At 35.4% G+C, this 23,754-nt stretch overlaps 1 protein-coding gene across 1 annotated transcript in view; it reads left to right on the top strand.

Annotated features, from left to right (window-relative positions):
• Positions 1–23,754, top strand: part of CNTNAP4 (contactin associated protein family member 4) — a 250,097-nt gene that overhangs the window by 115,429 nt on the left and 110,914 nt on the right. The window contains exons 4-6 of the mRNA XM_075211115.1: positions 8,609–8,756; positions 16,674–16,877; positions 17,781–17,965. Of these exons, the coding sequence (XP_075067216.1) occupies positions 8,609–8,756; positions 16,674–16,877; positions 17,781–17,965 (537 nt within the window). The remainder of the gene's footprint in view (positions 1–8,608; positions 8,757–16,673; positions 16,878–17,780; positions 17,966–23,754) is intronic.

The raw sequence follows: 23,754 nt of genomic DNA, 5'->3' as shown, positions 1-23,754 counted from the left end.
TTTCCATTAATTATTTGTATGAACTTTATAAGTACATTAATTAACCTTGTTGAGAATAGCAATATTAAATGGATTGGTTTATGTGTGTTATACCTAGAGAGTCAGGGGTATCTGCAGACCTGTGTAAATATTGTCCCCCTGAATGCAGTAGTTTCTGCTGCCGTCAAAATTGACCTTTTCTCTAGGCAAATATTTTGTAAACCCATGATTGTCTTTAATTTCAGTTTCCACTCTCGGTAGATCAGTTAAATATATTAGGCATAAAGAGGAGTTGGAAATATAGTAAGGGCATGTTCATGTAATTGTTGAGGTAGACCTGGATGCAGATGCATATACACCTCTCAGGAGCCGAAACTCTTATGGGTGCTTGAGGTGTTGTGCAACTATTAGCAATGATACTGATGACGGTGATAATCAGAAGCACTAGCTAGCAGCTCCTTATCAGCTGATTGCAGATTTACCTCTCTAGCTGATAGTACTTAATTTATTAGTGTGTCTGCCATTTTATATGAAATTTTATATGCCTGTTTGCATTACATAATTGACATTTTCATTTGGACTGCGGCAGGAAAGTAGATTCCCATACAATTTCTAAAGGGGATAATAACAGATTTTTGTATTCCACTTCATTTTAATCAATTTCATTGAATTTAATTTGCATTATATGTTTGTGCTTGTATTTAATTATGTTTAATATTTTTTAAATGTGGATTTAACATTTATTTAGTAACAATGTCAGACACTATTCTCTCTTGCGTATATGACAATTCATTACAACATTATATTGTGTAGAAACAGGCTAGTTTCGACTTTTACTGCTAACACTACATCAGGCATAAGTTTGCAACCTTGTGCATATGCTAGATTTAGATGGACATATCTAACCCATTAGTTTACACATACAATCTCCGTTAGGTTCCCACAGCTCCTCACAAATTATACTATTACACTAGCGAGAACTTAGAATAGGCTGTGTCCTCAGAAAGTTATCAAGCTTCCAACCAGTGGACAGTGTGTATGTTAGTGAGTTTGGAGGGCTGAGTTCAGCAATAGATAACTAATGTAACACATCAGGAAGGGGAATGTGTGTACACCAAAGAACTCCTATACCTATGTGGTTCAGAAGTCAGTAACTCAGACCCAATCACGCTCATTTATATGGGGTTTAAGTAGATCTGAATAGTGCTTCTGTAATCTCCCAGAATCCATTTGTGTATCAACACATGCAAATTAGTCTGGCAGTTCAAATTCACGTCTGTCTATAGATTTCTATGCTGCCTGTGCGAGTGTGAACAGCTATTTGTGTTCCCCATAATTCATTGTGGCAATATTCACCATTGATTTATTTCAATGAATGGGACTATCAGATAATGACACAGTATTGCTGTCCAAAAGGCTCTCACACGTACATATGATTGATTAATCACACATGTGCTAGCAAGCGTGTAATTACATGAGTCACATGCTATTTGTGTATCATTAATAAATAGCATTCACCAATGTTCTAGTTCATAATGAATATTTGAATCTATTTGTGAGGGATCTACTTAAATGAATTATATACAATGATTATAAGATCCACTATATATGAGGATTCCAACAAAATATTATTTCATTATTTATGACCTGTTCCTATGGCCAAATATATGGTACTTTATAATATTTTTGTCAGCAGTGACGCGGCTTGACAATTATTATTGTCTATTTTATCAGTTTATTTCTATTCTCAATTCCATTCCATAATCATCTTTTAATATTTCGCTATTAGAATTTTAGTTTATTCAATAAAGTTATATTTAACAGTAATTTTCCGAAAATCTTTGGTCCATTCGAGTGCCCCTTAGGATCATCTTTTTCTTTCTATTTTGTGGTCATCAATACTTATGATCGGGTGTACCCTTCCCACATGAGGATAGATAATATTATCCCAGCTTTATTAGCGTATTTATCATAGAGGAAGTGTAATGGACCACCTAGTACGGTCTTTTCTTTTCTAGTGCTACGATATTGTGGGTGGTTTCATTACCACCATTTCCAGACCAGCACAGGCTATATCAGTATAGAAATATATTAGCTCATATTATCTGTATTAAATTTATATAGGAAGCCATGGCTAGCTTTAGTCTGAGTGGTGAGCTCACCAAGAGACAAGAAAATTGGTTAACGGATAGAGATGTTGATTTTCTATCAGACTCTACCTCTGGTCAGACCTCAATCTCTAAGGGTTGGACACAGGATCTCTTTGAATTAAAAAGTGTTATGTACAAACAGGTAAAAACCTTTTGGAATAAAACAATGTTCTGCAATTATACCAAGCAGAACATGATTCCTAGAGGTTTGAGACTCAAATTATACCCTGCTTTCGATCTGATAAATGAAGATTTAAAGAAGGAGTGGGAGACTTCACTTACCAAATGTTCCAATGAACCAATGAACTAATCAATATTTTGATTAGACACGATAATATTCTTTTGGAACAGTATACTCAAGAAATCTCCACACTAGGTGATAAATTAAAAAATTTTGAGGGACTGGAGTCTTTTCAAAAATCTTATGAGAAACTCAGAAATGATCTGGATCAGTTTGAGAAAACTATTGTTGATAAAAAACGAGACAAATTTGCTCGTGATAAAGAGGACTACTTGCAGGATAAGGTCTTTAGATGGTATATTAGAAGACCTAACAAAAAATTACCCACCTACAGTACATCTGACTTAGATTCCTCTGACAATGAGACCCCTGATCATTCCAGTTCCAATAATTCCAATAATTTAAACGAACAAATGCAAGCTAGGGATTTTTTAGGACCAGGTATCAGGTACAAGGACAGAGGAGGTCAAGAAAATCATACAAGATTCGCAGGGGGGGGAAGAAATCTAAGAGACAGAAAAAGAAAGGAGATGGAAGAACAGGGGAGTCAATTCACCATGAAGAGGAATTACAGACGGACCAGATATTAGAGGACTGTTTGAGAGTTGTTAACCTTTCAGAGGGAACTCTCACCCCCATTCAAATTACTCTCCTTAGTAAAGGTCTGTCTTTCTCTCCCATTCAACATATTGATAGATTTGAATGGGGGAAGGATTTAGCCCTGTTCTCCAGGAAATTATTATTGAAAAAGTTCTTTCAAATTAAACAAAGAGAAGAATTTACCTCTGCCCCATTGGATATTATTACCCCAAGTACAATTTCTGTCCATTTAAATATGGAAGAAGATCAACAAGCCTTGGAAATACTCGAGGAATTATATCAATCTAATTCTGAAGATGGGAATGTCCCAATATCCATGGAGGTAGATGAAATACCAAAATTATAATCTAAATCGACCTTCTTTCCAGACCTATCTATCTGCCCCCAGGTTAAGATTTATAAGGACCTAGTGTCCAATGATCTAGATGAACTGTTTGTGAGAACCAAACAATATAAATCACGTTCTGGTAATTTAAATCAAGAAGAAATATCAGCATTAAAAGAGATCTCTGAATGGGAAGATATCCTGATCAAACCCTCCGATAAAGGGGGCAATGTGGTAATATGGCCGAAACAACAATATCTAAAGGAGATTTACCGTCAATTGAACGACAAAGACTGTTATAAAAGAATTATATTTAATCCAACAGCCAATTTTTTGTCTTGTTACAACAATATTATTGATCTAGCCTTTCAAAACAGTGTAATCTCCAAAAATGATCATGATTTTCTCAGAGTCACCAACCCTAGAATTGCCACTATATATTTGTTACCAAAAATCCATAAGAACGAACGGTCACCTCCAGGGAGACCGATTGTCTCTGGCAATGGAAGTTTGACAGAAAAAGCAAGTAAGTTCATAGATCACCATTTACGAAAACATGTTTTGAGTTTAGACTCATATATCAAGGATACCAAGGATGTTTTGTCTAAATTGGACAATATTATAGTAGATCCCACCACCAAACTTGCGTCATATGATATTGAGTCACTCTATACGAACATAGTACATGACAATGGACTACATGCAGTCAAGTATTTCTTGGGTATGGAAAGAAACACTGATTTTTCAGCCTTTTTGATTATTTTACTTCAATTTGTGCTTACCAAGAATTATTTTGTGTTTGAAGAAAAATTCTTCCTGCAGATCAGAGGAACTGCGATGGGGACAGCCTGTGCCCCCACCTATGCCAATTTGTATCTAGGCTGGTGGGAGAAGGAGGTAGTCTTCAATTAGCAAAATGAGAAATATACCGACCATATATTATTATGGTTACGGTATATAGATGATGTGATTCTGTTATGGGATGGTGACGATAAATTATTTTATGAATTCACTGATCTCCTGAACAACAACGATCTTAACCTAAGGTTGACGTCTGAGATACATGATTCATCAATTATTTTTTTAGATTTAACCATCTTTAAAACTGGAGATGGGAGATTACATACTGATATGTATAGAAAAAAGACGGCCACAAATAGTCTATTACATTCTTCAATTGCCCATTATCCCCCGGTCATCACAGGGATTCCAAAAGCGGAATTATTAAGAAGTAAGAGGAATTGCTCTGATGACCTTATTTACAAACAGAGATTGGAGGAATTGAAATGTAGGCTCAGGAGAAGAGGTTACAATAGCAACATCATTCGAACAGCTGATAATAATGTATCCAAGCTCAATAGAGATTTACTAATTCACACAAATATTGGTAAAACGAAGGTGGACCAGAAGAATGCCAAATTAAGATTAGTAGGGACCTTTTGTTCTGAATGGAGAGCCATCACACAGATTTTAGAAAAACACTGGCACATTCTGCAATTAGATGTAGATCTCAAACAAGTACTAGAGGATAGAATCTCCATAACATGGAGACGATCAAAAAATCTCAGAGATCATCTGGTACAGAGTTACTTAGCACCTGGAAAAAAGATATCCAGTGTTCCAAATGGCTTTTTCAGATGTGTTGCCTACGAGGCGTGCCCTAACATGATTCAGACCAGGGAGTATAAGGATAAATTCGAAAGAACTCATAAAATCTCTAAATTTTTAAATTGTAATTCCATAAATGTTATATACTGCCTTTCATGCCCCTGTGATATGAAATATGTGGGAATGACCAGCAGACCTTTCAAGAAACGTGTTTTGGAGCATATAGGGAACATAAAAAGAGCTGTGAATGATAGAGCCAATTTGAGACAACTAACAGAAGTGGCCAAACACTTTTTGAAATATCATAATAGTGATCCCAAGGTCCTAAAAGCATATGCCTTGGAGCAAGTGAGCCTAGGACTAAGAGGGGGGGATATTTTCACTGAATTGTTACGACGAGAGACCAAACAGATCTTTTTAATGGACTGCTTGGCCCCCAATGGTATGAATGACAATAATAGTTATTCAGCCTTTTTGTAATAAACCTATATTATTATGTGTCATAATGTGAAAAAAGATTATTGGTTCACATATGATGGCACTACAATTAGGCACTTTAAACCATATGGAGGAACCTTTTGGAATTTTTTATAATTTATTTGATGGTTCTATTTGAGGACTACTAGATGATATCAATATAATTCCAATTTCTACTTTATTATTTAGGGCATCGTTTCTGTTCACATTGTTTTATTTTCTTTTTTTACTGGTTATGTATGTTTTTTTCACTTTAAATATCGGTCAATAAGACCGTCTTACGCGTATGTCACTACCAGGTTTACCATAATGTATGGTTACACTAATATTTATATTTCACCACGTAGCATTTTGCTTATTATGCTGCCAAATAGCAGCCCTTACACATTATGATCATGTCAGCTTTGAAGGTTCACATAGGATAGTGAAAACAATCTATCTTTACAATATTATTGTGTATTATGGGTGTTGTCATTTTCACCAATTTTACATTTTATCACAGGATCTGATTTTTCAGATTCAAGTATTTTGACGATATTGAATTATTGTTTAATTGTTAGTATTTATAGCTTATCACTAGTCTACACTATGTGTTGGCTGATTGTACTTACCTGATTATTGTTATTTATATTTTTATAATACATTCGCCTTTTATATTCAAGTTGATGTACAAGTATCAATCCTCCATGTACAGTGCTAATATTTACTTACTTTGGTTGTATTACAGATCTTACCATCCTCGATTTCAGAGTAGTAATTCACTTATATACTCCCAGAAATCTTTATAATCCTTTTAGCCAAGTTAAAATGTCTGTGTTCCAATTTACTCAATCCTATTAATGTGATCCACATTCCCGTTATACAAGTATTGTTATATCCGGGTTTGAAACAGTTTACTATGATTGCCATAGCGTTGCCATAGTGTTGCCAGAAATGATGTCAGAAAAGGGGGAGGGATCTCTCCTTTAAATAGCCAATCAAGTCTAAAGCTCGGCTTGCCTTGATAAAGCTACTAGCGAAACGCGCATCGGCGGACGCTGCGTTCACTGCTTGTGTTGTCATAAATAATATATTATGAACTTGGTACATGTATAGCCAGTCTACAGATCCTCAAACCCATTAGTTTACACATACAATCTCCGTTAGGTTCCCAAAGCTCCTTACAAATTATACTATTACACTAGCGAGAACTTAGAATTGGCTGTGTCCTCAGAAAGTTATCAAGCTTCCAACCAGTGGACAGTGTGTATGTTAATGAGTTTGGAGGGCTGAGTTCAGCGATAGATAACTAATGTAACACATCAGGAAGGGGAATGTGTGTACACCAAAGAACTCCTATACCTATGTGGTTCAGAAGTCAGTAACTCAGACCCAATCACGCTCATTTATATGGGGTTCTGTAATCTCCCAGAATCCATTTGTGTATCAACACATGCAAATTAGTCTGGCAGTTCAAATTCACGTCTGTCTATAGATTTCTATGCTGCCTGTGCGAGTGTGAACAGCTATTTGTGTTCCCCATAATTCATTGTGGCAATATTCACTATTGATTTATTTCAATGAATGGGACTATCAGATAATGACACAGTATTGCTGTCCAAAAGGCTCTCACACGTACATATGATTGATTAATCACACATGTGCTAGCAAGCGTGTAATTACATAAGTCATATGCTATTTGTGTATCATTAATAAATAGCATTCACCAATGTTCTAGTTCATAATGAATATTTGAATCTATTTGTGAGAGATCTACTTAAATGAATTATATACAATGATTATAAGATCGACTCTATATGAGGATTCCAACAAAATATTATTCCATTATTTATGACCTGTTCCTATGGCCAAATATATGGTACTTTATAATATTTTTGTCAGCAGTGATGCGGCTTGACAATTATTATTGTCTATTTTATCAGTTTATTTCTATTCTCAATTCCATTCCATAAACATCTTTTAATATTTCGCTATTAGAATTTTAGTTTATTCAATAAAGTTATATTTAACAGTAATTTTCTGAAAATTTCTGGTCCATTCGAGTGCCCCTTAGGATCATCTTTTTCTTTCTATTTTGTGATATCATGAAATGCGCCTGACTGAACATATGTACGTACATGATTACATTCAGGGCACAAATGCATCCAACTCTAAACCCCAAATTGTGATTCTTGTGCTTTGTACTGTGTCTTCAGCACAACTTTCGCTATGACAATATGCTTATTAATTATCAAACTATTGTATGTAAGGCCACCATTTAACTAGCAAAGAACAGATGGACAAGGGCAAAAGAGAATGTACAAAATCAAACAAATAACAGCAGTAAAGATAGAATAAACAAGGCTGGAGTGTTGTTAATGACCCTATTGCTTCTAATTGTAGGTCAACATTTTTGCCATTTTACCATTCGTTTTGTTTTTTTGCGCCATACACACTAACTTTTAATGGGACATATAGTTGAAGTTGTGTAATATCTTTTGATCTTTTCAATTTAATAATAATATATAATATATATTCATGAAATTTTACTGGCGGGATCTGTAGAGTGAACCTGGTTTACCATATCTGAGTGGATTCTTCTTCTTTGATATCCTCCCATAACGCCTTATAGTTTTTTGATACTAACCGAAACACTACTAATTTTTCAATAATATAGCTAGATAGTTTGAGGTTGCTATCCCACTATCAGATAAACAATTTGTTAAATTATTCATTAATTTTGGAACCTTTGTATAGAATGGTCTTCACAGGTGGGAATCCTCCAGCACTGTGAATGGATGGTTTATGACTAGAGAGATAGACTTGAAAGTGATGCTCTTGAAGCACCAAGCTGTAAACATAGTATGGTCCTTTAATTTTCTCCTTGCAATAAATCCTGATTGTTGTTTTCTACAGCAATCGACTAAGAGAAGTTTAACATAGATGGGGGCGTTCAGTATGTGGGTTGTCTGGTTGTGAGTTGAAGTAGAAAGCACATGAATAGTAGTTGCCCTCTATGGCACTGAATGTCCCTCATCAAGTCAATTGTTGCTAAAGTAGCAATCTGCATTTAACATAAGGGAATTATACATCTTTCTTATCCATAATTCAATTTGTTATCAGCCACTAAAGCTATGGGATTTGTAAGATTTCTTGTGAATTGCAAAAACACATGTGACCTAAGTAAAATATGCATGGTGGATAAAAACAGTAATCTATGTTACTTATGTGCTAATCTTTCTGTTTCAGGCGTTTATAGGGAATACGAATGCTGACAGCGTTGTTCACTACAAGCTTCAGAACCACATAAGAGCAAGATACCTGCGCTTTAACCCTTTGGATTGGAACTTGAAAGGCAGGATAGGAATGAGAGTAGAGGTATATGGATGTACATACAGTAAGTATTATACTTTATTTTTGATATAATAATATTTTCAGAGACCATGTCAGTGATGTTTATTTAATAGTTTGCTTCAAAGCAAAAACATGAAGGGCCTGATCCAGCTTGGGATGTAAGTTTAATTGCAAACCATATATTGCGTGAAATTGCTCTGTTCATGTTCAGAAGCAGACTTTACGCCAATGAACGCAGTTGCATGCAATTCATGTCTGAACGCAAATGACACTTACTACTACCTATGACTTGAAGGGCAGATCAGGGGAAGGAAGGAACATGCCAATGCAGATTTCGCAAATGCAAGCTCTGGATTTTTCTTAATTACGTGTTTTTAGCCATATCATTTGCACCAGCAACACGGCAGGTGAAAGTGCCGACGTATAGTGGTGACCACCACAGCATTGTCTTATTATTAAAGATAGCACAGAACATGTGTTTGCAAGGAAGAGAAACTATAAAAACGGATTGTATGTACAGTACGCATTAAGAGCATCCTGATTTATGTAGGTAATGTAGAAAAAAAAGTAAAGCATATATTTTTATTAATAATTATAGTATTATGAGTTGGTCATTTAGTTTTGAAGGCACTTGATATAGGACATATGCAGTGTGTATCCTGCAGCCTATTCTGTCTGTTAACATACAACAAGTACTGTCCTGTACCTAAGTCGTAAGTTGCTTCCAAGGGAACAAAAACATTCCACTGTGGAGAAAGAATGTCTCACCATAAAATGGGCTACAGAAGCTCTGCGCTATTATCTCCTAGGCAGAGAGTTCACCCTAATAACAGACCATGCACCATTAAGATGGATGCAGAACAACCGGGAGGTAAATGCCAAGGTAACCCGCTGGTTCTTGGCACTACAACCTTTCAAGTTCTCAGTAGAACATAGGCCTGGGATTCTACACAATAATGCAGATGCGTTGTCACTAAAATATGCGCTCCTCGCGAAGTCCGCGTCCTCCTACTTGGAGACGCTAGGGGGAGGGATATGTAACAAAAGGAGGCATTTAGCTGGCAATATGCAGAGAAAGCAGGGAAGTAGAGTAAAACATTGGCACAGTTATGTACCTAGGTGGAGATTAAACTAGGTAAAAACATATGTGTAGTTTAAAATTGGTTTACTTACATGATTTAAAAGCTGCTTCCTCTCAGCAAACAGACAGGGTGGGTCTGATAGTCTAAACAGAGCCAGGGATGGGCGTTTCCTTTTAAAGAGAAGGTGGGTGTGTCACCTGTCCATCAAGCTAGGCCTGTGGGAGGAGTGTCAGGTATAAAACCCTGCTTGTTTCATTGTTCAGGGAGATCAATGCTGGGCTAGCTGGCTGATCTGGACAGAGAGCTGGACTATGTATAGTAAGCGTTGAGGGTCTCCATAATTGCTGTGCAAGTATACGGTGTCAAAACATTATTACCATCCTGACAATAAAGAACCATAAAAAGGAAGACGTTGTACAGGTGTGCTTCTGCAGTAGCAGGCTCTTGCCACACAATATATAAAAAATACTAAAATAATAAATATAGTTAATGAAAATCAGATTAATTTAATTCAGTTTCATGCCCTGAAATAAGGAACAACATTTGCACTTGGCACCATGTGTATTCCAGCTCTGCTGCTGCAGATATGCACAGAAATGCTAACAGACCCATATCTAACAGGACCGTGTGGAGTTTGAAGGAAGAGATATTTAGGTGAATCGAGCATGTTTTGGAACATTCAGGTTGTGGCCTAGCAGATTATAGTCATGGTAACGGTTGTCCTAACTTTGTGTACTGGACTATAAGAAGTATGTATTGTACTGCTAATCCCACATACATACAGCAAAAAAATATTTTCCCCATATATTTTTGTAAATATTACTGTTTGATGACTAATAATTTAAATCTTCCACACGTCCAGTCTATGGGGGAGGTTCAGTTAGAAAAAAATACGCCCAATGTGCCTCAGGAACGGCTGTGGAGACACCTTGCGCGTATTTTTTAGTGAAATCTCAACTGATTTTGCTCACGTCCCATACTGTACTAATAATTGAATCTGCCCCTTTGAATGTTCTATTTGATTTACTCGTGTATTCAGAGTTTCAGAATAAACAGAAATAAAGTAACTTAGATAAATAGGATATTATAGTAACACTTCTAAATAGGAGCACAACATAGAGTATGTTACAGGAGTAGGAAAACACCTCTTACATACTTTAGCCATATTCTTCCCTCCATTCATCAGTTTGACATTAAGGGTAAAAATGAATAGTTCTGTTTTTCACTATAATAAATACATTTTTGAAAATCCAACTTATTTCGGAGTGTGTCTGCTAACCGTTTGTCCTTGTATGATGTAGATAAGGAAGCAGCATGTTGAGATGTTGAGACTTCAAGTGGAAACATGATTAAGTGCCTGAATTACTTGCTGTGTAATTTCTGCTGGGATTGTATATTATAACATTTAGTTTCTTATCTATAATTATCACTCCAATATTATTTGGTTTGTTTTGTTTCTCAAAGTAATGGCACGTGCTCAAGCCAAAAGCATTATTGTGATGCTAAAATATGTGAAAGTTGATAGGTACATGCTTCTTATTCCGAACCCCACCATCAAAAAGTCACAATTTTGTTGAAGCACAAAGGATATCACCAATAAATACACCTACTCCTTGCTTAAATTCATGATGTGAAGAGTACCACTGTCATTGTGACGTTAATCCAGGTCCTTTTTATGATGTTGATGTCTAAATGCTAGAGGAAACTGAGGCCTTTACACGTATGCATTTCATTGTTTAAGGAACATGATTGATTTACTGTGACCACTATTTGCACAATGACCTAACAAAAGATTTTATTAGGTGCCCTCCCCTATATCCAGATTCCAGTTTTGTGTTAAATTTTAATAATTTTTGTGTTCTTATTGTTGTTAATAGCGAACCTCAAATAAGAGCAGGACTAATGTTAGCTGTTCAATTTAAACAAAAGTTAAAATACTTTTATATTAATTACAAATATTAAATATTAATGTAAACAGCAGATGCGAATGGTGAACTTGAATGCCAACATGCAAAATTTGAACATAATTGACGAACGCAAACTGTAGAAAACAAACTAAAAACAGTATATGTTAATCGAAAATTTAGAACTGAAAATTAAAATCAGGATTCATAGTCGATTGTACAGCAAAATGTTGAAACTGAAGAATCATAATACAAAAATGTGATTACAAAAATAACATTAGAAATGAGTTTAGCATAGGTGCAAGAGTAGAGTTTAGCTGCTCCACTCTTCCCCTTGTCACATTCGTTCCCCATTGATTCTTCCCTTGTAATGTGTGCCACACGCCCCTCCCCCTATCAGGTTCCTGCAATGTCTGGTAACAGAGGGTTCTGGTCTTCACAGCTGCTCCTATCTCTGCTTGCTTCATGTGGGAAAGAACTCTGTATAGAACTATTGTAAATGAAGAACCCCCATATTAATTGTTAAAACAATAAATTCTTTAGTTACCTTAAACACACAGTAGGAGTGGAGGTTAGAAGAGGCTTCTCTCTGGCTCCTTGCACTTGGACGTGCTGTCTGGCCTTCTCTCCACTGCAATGGAAAGCCTGTATCCTTGCATTGAATCTTGTGATGCAGCAGCTTCATGTCACCAATAAGCTGTTATTAAGAACCACCACATGCCTGTAACAATTATTATAATTATAAGCTTTAATTGTTGTTTAATTTAAGACAGTAACTCAGAATAATCATATGTGTCAAACTGCATGAGGACTGATTTGGTCCAACAAAATCTAGTCCCTAATAGTAAACACTCAGTCACACTCAGTCTTACATTCTCCCTTGGTGTGTTGCCTTGCAGTCTATCCTTGAATCCTACTTGTAGGGGTTGTCAACTTTTGGACAACACCCCTTTAATAAAATCTAACCACTTATGTAGAAAATAGGGGATTCCTAACAAAAACCCTGTTACATGAATCCAGGAAGCCATATTACACCTTCACTCAAAGCACTGGATAATACCATATTTTACATCCAGTTGTCTTCTACAGAGCTCTATAAAGCTCTACTAAATAGGACTGGACAGATTGAATAACTCTGTTATGGTTTTCACAGTTGTTGCAGAGAAAATGAGCTAGTCTGAAACACTATAATGTACACTGGACAATGGAATCTGCATTGCACAGAAATCTCCCAGTGCACTGACCCACTAACCCATTGCACATATAGGACCTCATTTAGAGTCGGACGCAAAGTCCGTTTAAGAAGTGTAGGAGTGGGAGTGTGCCGCAGCTTGGTAGGGTATTACGAGTGGCAAGCAACCCCAGTTGCGTCCCACTCTTAATACCCTATTGAGCTGTGAGCAGTTCCTGCAGCTAGCTAAAGCTTGCGCCACCTAATTCCTGCCGCACAGCTTTAGCCCTGTTTTGACGTGTGTTGCGTCTGCGCCTCACTGCGACTATGATGTATTTACATGGTCACATCTTCACAATTCCGCGTTCCTCCCATTCTCTCGTAGTGATTCGCAAGCTGTCGCAAGTGTTAATTGCGTCCAAGATGCAGGCAGATTCGGTGCTTTCTGCACATACGTGGTAGTGTTTTTTTGTTAGATGCGCCTAAAACGGACTTTGCGTCAGACTCTAAATGAGGTCCATAATGTCCACCTACTGCACAGAAATTTAACACAGAGATACCCATCTTTGCACTGAATAATGCCCTCCTTTGCAGAGAGCATTGTATTTCCAACATTCCATTATCCTATTAATCATTTGCTAGTCTTTCATCAAATACATATTATTTTTAGATTTATTGGTATTGGCCTTTTTTTTATGTCATAACAAAACCAATTTAGAGAAAAGGGTGGATGAATGGGAAGGAAGGAGGAATGAAATCTTCAACAGGTCATATATAATTTTATGTATATTATGTTTAGCAGATTTGAAAGCTAGAAATTTCTCATTCTTTAAAAGAATATTTAATAGGGAATTGTACCAAAATTGAAAAATTATTCTAGATAAACAGAATGAAACTAGTAGTGAGGTAATTCCCTTATCTAGAACACCAACCGCATGATGGAATGTCAAGCTGATCAATTTAGGATTAAACCAAAACCCTCTTACCTTTTACAGTTTTCAAATTGATCTGTTAATAACTTCTGTTATCTAAACATCATCTTTTACATTCGTTACAATACAAAATGTTAAGATTTAAAATAATATTAAACACTTTTTTTATAAGAATTTTAACAGTTAGAATAACTACTGAACTGTGCTATACTTTAGGTGTGAGCATATATTTTAGTATTAAAGTCCATTTGAAATAAATTGAATTCCAAATAAATCAGTTTAATTACTTGAAAGGTTTATTTAGCAACGCATGTAAACAAAATACAAATCTGAAACTCCTTTATGCAAAAACATATAAAAATGTATTCAGAAAAAAAAAATTGAATGCAGCAAATAATGGAACAGAGCGACATTTTAGGAATTCCCTGAATATGGGGATATTTTTACAAAATGCTGAACTCCCAGCTAAATCTAAACCTTAATTAGTGTGTTACAGTTACAAGCAGGAAGTGAATGCCTGGGAGACTCCCGAATTCCGGGTAGGTCTCCTGGACTCCTGGGAGAGCTGGCAATTCTCCCGCATATGCCCACTTCCAAGTGAAGTGGTCAGATTTCAAGCCTTCATGATGTAATTCTTCGGGAGTCACATCATTTTGGCCCCTGTGTTAAAATGATGAGTTTGCGTCATTACGTCACAGGGGGCGGGGCCAAAATGCAGCAATTCTTGGAGCCCCGCCCCCTCACGTTCACCTCTACTTCAAGACTCCCAGACTCCAGTCTTTAAAGGTTGTCAACTGTGATGTAATGTACTTTTTCATAAGCAAAACCCTTTATCCAACAATAAAAATAAAATGACATTAAATCAGGATTAAAATCGAAATAATCCCTTGAAATATTGGATTTGGTGCATTACTAGTAGATACACTCAGAGCATAACACATGAAAAATTACATGTTTATCTATGCTGCAGTTAATCAGAGGATTTCTGCACCAGCCCACATGTATGGAATATAACTAACTACCTAGCAGTTAGTGATTGATCAATTAGAAATCTCAAACATGAAAATAAGCATAATGGAAGTTAGAATTACAAGTACACCAAAAATAATCATAGTATTAAACACATTATGGTCACTAGAAAATATAGTACCCAGCTATTAATACAATGTGGGATTTGTGTTTAATATTTTAAACTGTAACACACTTGATTTAGTAAAATGCTACGTAAATCACCTGCACACTTGTGTAAAGGATTCCTCAACATATATTTTTTAAATTGTCAAATATGCCTCATGGCTTTCAAAGTCATATGTGATGCAATATATATATGATTACTACCTGATAAGACATTGATTAATCAAAGTACTGATAAACATGCCACGTCCTTGCACATGTGACACTTTCCTGTTTAAAAAAAATGTTAGCACCATATTTGGGACTAGCCGCGGCTATGGTAGCTCGTAAAAAAATAAAAATAAAATAATAATGATGTGTTCTTTAAATGTCCTTTTAAATGTTGATTGCGTCACTTTGCTTGTCTTTTCATTCAATCAATGAGCTTATGTCAAGTTTACATTATTAGTCATGCCATTTAGACTCTGGTCTATCCTCTTACAATAAAAGTATGTTCTTACTGTAAATCTGAAATATTAATACAATGTAAAAGGGGAATATAGATTTATTGCTGAAAAACTTTTATATGTCACTTAAATCAATACTTTTCTATCTACATTAGAATCTACAATATTTCATGTAGGTGAAGCAAACAGAATCTGCTTTAATGAATCTTTAAAATGATAACCTTGCTTCCATACCAAAGTATAAAGCAAAACTATGTGTCTTTAAAGTGTGGATGAGGCATGACTGTGATATATATTTGTATTATTTTATGGCTTATATTTAAGTATGGATGTCATTGCAGCTTGAATTCAGGTTAGAAATTTATGAAATTATTGCATAAATTCATACAGATTGAATTTTGCAGTGTAAAATCTATTTCACAGAGTGAATTTTCAGCCATTTGAATTCAGCATTTGTTTGCAATTCCACATTGTGCACATTTTCCTTTTGCAGAATGTATAGTCTATGAATACAGTAGAGACAAGGATGATCAATTGCTACTGTTTTGTATTGAAAAATCTAAAGTGTTGGAAAAAATAGTCCAACGTTTTTCAGTGACTATAAAAGGGAATGTCCTGGGAAAGCAACACACATTGGGATACTTAATAAGTTAACAATATTTATACCACTAATAGCACAGTAAATAGTGCAAATTTGTGTTCATTGAAAAATTGTATCAAATACATCGGGCTTAAACAGTGTTTAAATACAAATGTAAATTATATACAACTTTGATAACAGCCAGGGTTATTACCATTCACATTGCTCAAAGGTGCAAATCTACTATAGCACCATAGCAACAAATCATACATTTGTTTTCATTGTCTATACCCTACAATAGACAAAAACGTATTGTCGATTGGTTGTTTTTAGTGCAGATTAACCACTTTGAGACATTTAGTAAATAACCCTCCATTTTGGTGCAGATTTGCCCTAAACCAAAACAGTCAAACAGAAATGTATTTCCATTTTATTGTTTGCTTTAGACAGATACAAACTAATTGTTCATTGGTTATTACAATGTTGTGCAAATTTGCATATAAATACAATGTCATTAAATATCTCTCTCTATGCCTTTAGTGGTATTCTGAATTTGTACCACTCAAGGCATAAAGGTATATCTTCTATAAATCTTTGATATATTGTTATTTAATGGTAAGTCAAACCTGGATTACCTGTAATCAGGATCCATGTTTGTCACATTGACACTAATAAGCAGTCAAATGCATGTTTTGCTATATTTTTTTATAGGATCGGACATTATTTATCTTGATGGTAAAAGCTCCATATTGTACCGTTTTCATCAAAAGTCAATGAGCACAACAAAAGATGTGATTTCTGTTAAGTTTAAGACCATGCAAAGTGATGGTGTTTTACTTTATGGGGAAGGACAGAATGGAGATCATATCACACTGGAACTAATAAAAGGAAGACTTTGCTTAATTATTCATCTAGGTAAGGTTTTCATGTGTCATACAACATTTACTATCTAAACATGTTCTTTGTAGGACATTTCAAATTAATTCCCCTTCAATAATTGATAGTTGTTGATATGTATTATTAAAGCTCACATTCCCTGAATAAGTATACTGGGGTCTGTGGCAAAGGCGATACATTACAGAAACACAACTGAGTTGTTAGGAATCTATCACATAATCACCTATCTATCTGTCTATCTATCTATCTATCTTTCTATCTTTCTATCTTTCTATCTTTTATCGTTGTCAATTCTATTTATCTTATTTTGTATACCATTTACACATTTCATTATTTCTATCATCTCCTGTAATTTTTCTACACTACCCATATCATATTTTTCAATGTCCTCGACTCCACACCATGACATATCTTCTCATACTGCCTTTGTTCTCGATTATTGCCAATTGACATGGTATGTTTAAATGATTAGCATGTGCTGTGTGTTAAATCTTTGTAAATAGCATAGCAGTGCTAGACCTTTAAGTTCCTGAATCAGTACACAATATATTCCACAATATTTTGATTTCCCAAAAAAATTGAGTAGCAGAGGAGCAAAGGAGCACACATGTTGTAGCAGAAGAATCATCACACACCTCTTTTGTCTAGTTACTTTTACAATATATTTCTTAATTACAGTTAAAAATTAACTCAAAATTTTCTCATAATTTGAAAACATCCCATACAAACATAAATTGATCTGTGCTGCCTACTCAATGAAAACATTATGAAAAATAATAATGATAAAAAAAATAATAATACTTTGTTACATAAACCATTTTTATGGGAAAACTCTTTAACTGCAAAGAAATTGATAGACATACATATATAATGTATGGTAATGTTTCATTGTAGCTGTCTTTGTATCTGTTCTTCTTTAAGGAAATCTACAATTTCATACCTCTAAACCTCATGTTAATGTCTCCTTGGGAAGTCTATTAGATGACCAGCAATGGCATTCAACTGTCATAGAGCGTTTTGGCAGACAAGTAAATTTCTCTGTTGACAGACATGTGCATAATTTCTTCATGAAGGGAGACATATTCTATTTGGACATTGATTATGAGGTGGGTATTTTCTGTATATTAAATATGAATGAGAGATTAAGTGAAAACAGTATGATGTACTGTAGAAATAAACTGCATGAAAAGATTTGAACTATATCAATTCGATAACTGCACATAAACCATGTTGAAATAAAGCTGAAAATGACATTAAATGGGGCTATTTTTATATCACAGTTCTGGCATTTGCAGAGAAAGCAAAAGATGATTCAACTAAGCTTAATAACAAAGGGAAGAAAACGGGGCTCTAACCTAATGGTTGTAACATATTCTAGAAAGAATACTATTCTTTTTATTGCTGCCGAGTGCAGACTACATAGCAGCCTTATGTACAGCACAATGATGATATTCCCATGCTAGCCTTTAACTAATTGCTGATTGCCTGTTTGCCAGCACCACAGCTGCACATTAATCAGGTATTTAGTCAGATTACTTGCAATAACTGTATTTATAATGTTTATTGTGTGTTACAGGTGTACAGTTGGTTCTATAATTGTCTGTAGCCTACCTAGAGGTAGTTTCTGCCTCACCATGATGACACCCCAAACATTTCCAGTAACAGATACAAACCCAATGTTAGAACAGCAACTCAAAGTTATTGCACTGCATTAAGCTGGGGGAAGAAATTGTGATATCAACTATCATCAATTATTGCACATAGAAGTCAAATTAAAGATCAAAGTTCAGTACATATAATAAAAAAAACTGTGTGAGGATTCTCAATAAGAGAAAAGGGAGAGAGATGTCACTGAAAGCCTCAGATGAAATTAATAATTCAAACAGTCTGAAAAGATGGTCGCCTAGAGAAGAATTGAATAGAAAGCGAGGGATGGAGAGGGCTAACTGCCCCGAATGGCAAGTAGGGACAGGGCTGAGTATAAAAGTCACTCGCTTCTGCCCCCACAAACCAAGGCTAAGACTTGTGGGAAGAGCTAGAATACGACATGCTTATAATCTGGAACGCACCATAACCTTTGGTCAAAATAAATGTTCCAAACCAGGGGTCTGATTCATTAAGGATCTTAACTTGAGAAACTTCTTATTTCAGTCTCCTCGACAAAACCATGTTACAATGCAAGGGGTGCAAATTAGTATTCTGTTTTGCACATAAGTTAAATACTGACTGTTTTTTTATGTAGCACACAAATATCAACTTTAAATTTCAGTGTACAAATAAGCTATCAAGTATTTGTGTGCTACATGAAAAAAACAGTCAGTATTTAACTTATGTGTAAAACAGAATGCTAATTTGCACCCCTTGCATTGTAACATGGTTTTGTCCAGGAGACTGAAATAAGAAGTTTCTCAAGTTAAGATCCTTAATGAATCAGGCCCCAGAAGAGGTTCAGAATGTTCATAGTTAGGAACTTAAGGATTGGTAACCTTTGACATGAGACATGTGGTAGGGTAAACCGTCCCAATAAGTAGAAACTATCCTTGGACATTCTTTCTACTGGCATTTGGTGAAGGGTAAAATGGAGAGCACATGAATAAATAAGGTAAACAGGAACATGTTTTGTGAATGGATGCAAAGTTTGGTGTAGATTATTGTTAATGACATGAATGTACAATTATACTGGCTTTTTGGAGAATAGTATATTTCAACAATAAACCTTCTTCAGATATGAGTATCTCTATACTCTATCAGCTAATACCCCAAAATGGTAATGAAATAATAGTAAAGAGGTAAATGGAAAAAGTGAGGTTTGGTTATGTTTAATGTAAAGAACATATTTTATGTAGGTATAACCTCTTTCCAGCATCCTGCCATTTAAACTGAGACCCATGAGGTAGTAAAGAAAAAGTTAATAGAAAAGTAGATTTCACTATGTTCAATTTAATAAGTCTGAATTATTTAATTTTTCAGTGGGTATGGCAGAAGGGAAAAAGAGACATAAATAATGTTTCCGTGTATAGATATTCTTGACAGAAGTTGATATTATGGAACTATAAATGATGAAATTGCAGAAAGGGGTAAGTGGATATTGAATCAAAGAAGGACTAGAGTAAATTAAATGATCACATGTGGAATTGTTAGATTGGGACTTGGACAAAATTTGAACAGGGAGATGGAGGCATCAGATGTGAAGAAGGGAATATAGAAGGATTCAAACATGACTTTGGAGAGAAATTAGAGCAATAAGGTGTAAATGGTTTTTCAAGACTATTAGTGATACATGAAAAAGGTCATTTGGAAGGAAGTCTGGCCAAAAATGGTATCTAAATCTCATAAAGTATTGACAAGATGTGATTATAAATTAAATAAATTATTGAAGGTTTACATAATTGAAGAAAGAACATGGGGAAATGGGTATACAAATTAAATAAAGGACTGGCAATATGTGCAAAAGAATGTAAAGGATTAGAGAATTTGTACATAAGTCAAAGTAACTTGGATATGTGAATAGAATAATTGACATATACATATACACATATACGAACTGAACGAAATACTCAATAAATAGGTATAAATTGAATATTACTCATTGAGAAAGGGTAAATGAATGGCTTGAAGGACTAAGGTAATATGTGTACATATGTAATCATTACTGAGGGCAATTCATGCAAATAAAAAACACTGACTAGATGAATCTAGTATGCAAATAAAAGACAGGAGGCTGGGACAGCAAGTATATAAACAGAATAAATGACTGGAAAATGTATATGTGTATTGAACAAGGTTGGAATCTGTTATATATATAAATAGCATTATTGAATTAATCAAATATGGGATGGGAAGCAAATGTGTGAAGGAAATGAAAGGAAGGAAATAGGGGTTATGCATAAGGAATAAAACACTGAGGAAATGGTTATTTATGTCTCAAGTAGGGACATAAATACATATCAAATTAGGGGACTATGGAAATAGGGGAATTTGGGGTGTTTAACCCAAAGATTAGGAATCTGGAAATTTAAGGTTTAAAGAAGAAAGTTTGAATTGATGTTTGAACTATAAGGAGGTGATACATGACACTACAGAATTAACTGAAAGTCTTAATTGATATGAATAGTAAAGATTGATAGATAATTGATGGTGAGAAGATAAAACTGGGAAGAAATATACACCTGAAGCAATTAATGCATTAGAGTGAATGAGGTACATAAATGAGTAGAAGTCTGGGGATAGATATATGGAGGGCTTGAAGAAAAACAGCATCAGATGTTAAGAGTACATTGTTTGGATAAAACAGTAGAGGATATGGGTGACTGTGAATTGCTAAGATAAAGACTTAAAAAGAAACAGGAATGAATAAACAACTTGCAGTCACAAGTGGTTAAGGCTTGAAGAAGAAATAACTGTAGGAATGAAAGTCTGGGTGTTAGGCATGTTGATTGGTGAAGCAGCATAGAAAATGTTGCAATTATGAAAATTGGGAGGTTTATGAAGTTATGGGGGAGTTTAGTTGCTTTATGGGAGAAAGAAAGTGCATGAATAATGAAAAAGAGGTTGTCAGTTAGCATTGTATATTATTTTGCTATGGGATCAAAATTAATAGACAGGGGCTGCTGGATAAAGGATTTTAGTTGCAAAGCATGCTGCCATAACCGTCTAGAGAATAGCAGCCCTGTGCAGCCCTGCAGTGACAGAAATAGATGATACTCCCCTGCAGAATTTTATAAATTATGTTAGGTATAGTAGGTGTGGTTTAAATAAAAACATAATAAGAAAGGGAATAAAAGGTAACAAGAGGATTTGTGAGTTACTGTAAACCATTCAGTATGGCAGAGTGTGATCTGATCAGTTAAGTACAATATGTAAAGCGTTAAGCAATGAGAATTAAGAGGCTCATGTTAAAGTCTGGGGAACAGACTAACATCGGTGAGGAGGTAATGCTAGTTTATACAAGAAATTAAAACAGCAGTAGGTAAGATACTAAGAGTAGCAAATGAAGTGAAATGAACTGTAGAAAAGCTGCTCGTAGATTAAAGTAATAGCACAGTTTATGCTGTTGTGTTGTAGAAGCAAGAAACGAATGTGGGACATTATATGCATAGTGAAGGATGAAATTTTTGTGTGGGGAGGAACAAGACAAAATAAGGGTGGACTAGAAGTAGTAAAATATGCTGTGTGAAAGCAGTGACAGACAGTTGTTCATTTAGAAGTGGACACATTTGCGCTCCAAACGTATGTAGCAAAAGAAGGACATAAAACAAGCATGTTTACATGCATACGTTTGTTGGTTTCACTTTCCAAAATCTTGCAGTAGTCAAAATAGAAATATCAATTAAGTAGTGCAAATAGGCAGCCGCAACTTCATATAATGTAGCCAAAATGCCAATGATTAAATTGCTGAAGGAGTCAATAGGCCATCAGTCAACCTGGAACAGCTGGTGCTGGGGCTAGTCATCATCATCATCATAGTTGTGTTCTTTTGCACCAGCATCCGCAAGAGATTTGCCTCTTAATAGGATGAGTCCATATCTAACTGTGTTGCAATTACGTGAACATTCCCTTACTGTACTCGGCCTTCAGCTGCCTGCCCATGTTCCAGTCCTCCAGGTGTAAGGAGCTGATACACAAAAACTATATACTGAAGTATGTGTAGGCATGCGTGGTATGGATGTGCGAGGTCTTACACAAAAAAAATGTGCATTCTTACAACTCTTAATGAGCCACACAGTGTATTACACCTGCTATGGCAAGTCTGCAGCAGTTAAATGGACCATGAAAGAGCAGAGAGATTACAGAAAAAGCAATACAAGTTCATGTAAAAGTAAAATGTAATGAACTGGTTGCATTGAGCAGGGAAATAAGATAAGTGTAATGAAATACTGGAAGCAGACAGTGCTAGGGAAAGGGAAGTTAAGCTGGCAAGAAGACTGAGGACCTTGAATAGAGTTAAAAAAAATCCAGTTATAGGGTGCAAATTTGCACCTGGACAACCAAATGCAATGTTTTTCATGTAAGGAAAATACCTTCCACTTTTGCATGTAGGACACAAAGACTGGGCATCTTTATTTTTAGACTACAATTTAAATTTGAGCTAGGAGATTTCCCCATGCTGACTCTAAATATGTCTACATTTTTTTACATTTTCCTCCAATAGTTCTCCTAACTCTAAATGAGGTCCGAAAGAGAACTGCAATGTTGGAACTGATTGTAAAGAACAATTAAAAGTTTGGAACTGTATGAAGTGAAAGAAAAAGTCAGAACAATATGCAGGAGAGGAATAACATGAGACGAGCAACTGTTTGTTAGAGTTAGCTTTGCACATTGCTATTTTTTGAGTGTGTTCCTGCTGACATCATGTGGTGGGAGTATCTGGAAGGTCTTTTAAAGTGGCTGGGAGGCATCTGAGGCAATTTATAGCTTAGAAAGGCTGACATGAGTCAAGACTTCAATGGGTAATAAACAGCATGAGGGCTACAAAAAGAAGCTTAGAAGTACAAAATGAATAGAAAAACAGGGAGAAATGTACATGGTAAATGTACAAGGATATGGAACAGATATATGAATGGGAAAATATGTACAGAAGCAAGCTGCTTTTTGTGAGAACAGCAGCAACTGTCCCAAACAGCAAGTAGAGGAAAAGGAGCAAAAACAATATAAGGTACTTAAAAAACTTTTATTTTTAGGATTTAAGGTGTCTCCCTATTTACCAAAGCCCTGGTGCTGTGTTATCTGTTGCTGGGCACCACCAATGATAACTTTTACCAGAGATCTCCGATATTCCAGTGTGCATGCACAAGCCGACAAGCCAGGTCATTCATGCACCCAAAACTGGTTGGCGAAACAGTAAGTCCTCTTATCGCTGTCAGCCAGTAGGAGCTAAGTATCACTCAACTGCTTT

The sequence above is a fragment of the Mixophyes fleayi genome, chromosome 1 (genome assembly GCF_038048845.1).
Source record: "Mixophyes fleayi isolate aMixFle1 chromosome 1, aMixFle1.hap1, whole genome shotgun sequence".
In the NCBI taxonomy this organism is placed as follows: Eukaryota; Metazoa; Chordata; class Amphibia; order Anura; family Limnodynastidae; genus Mixophyes; species Mixophyes fleayi.
The sequence above is the reverse complement of the archived record's forward strand: the minus strand, read 5'-3'. Positions and strand labels throughout refer to the sequence as shown.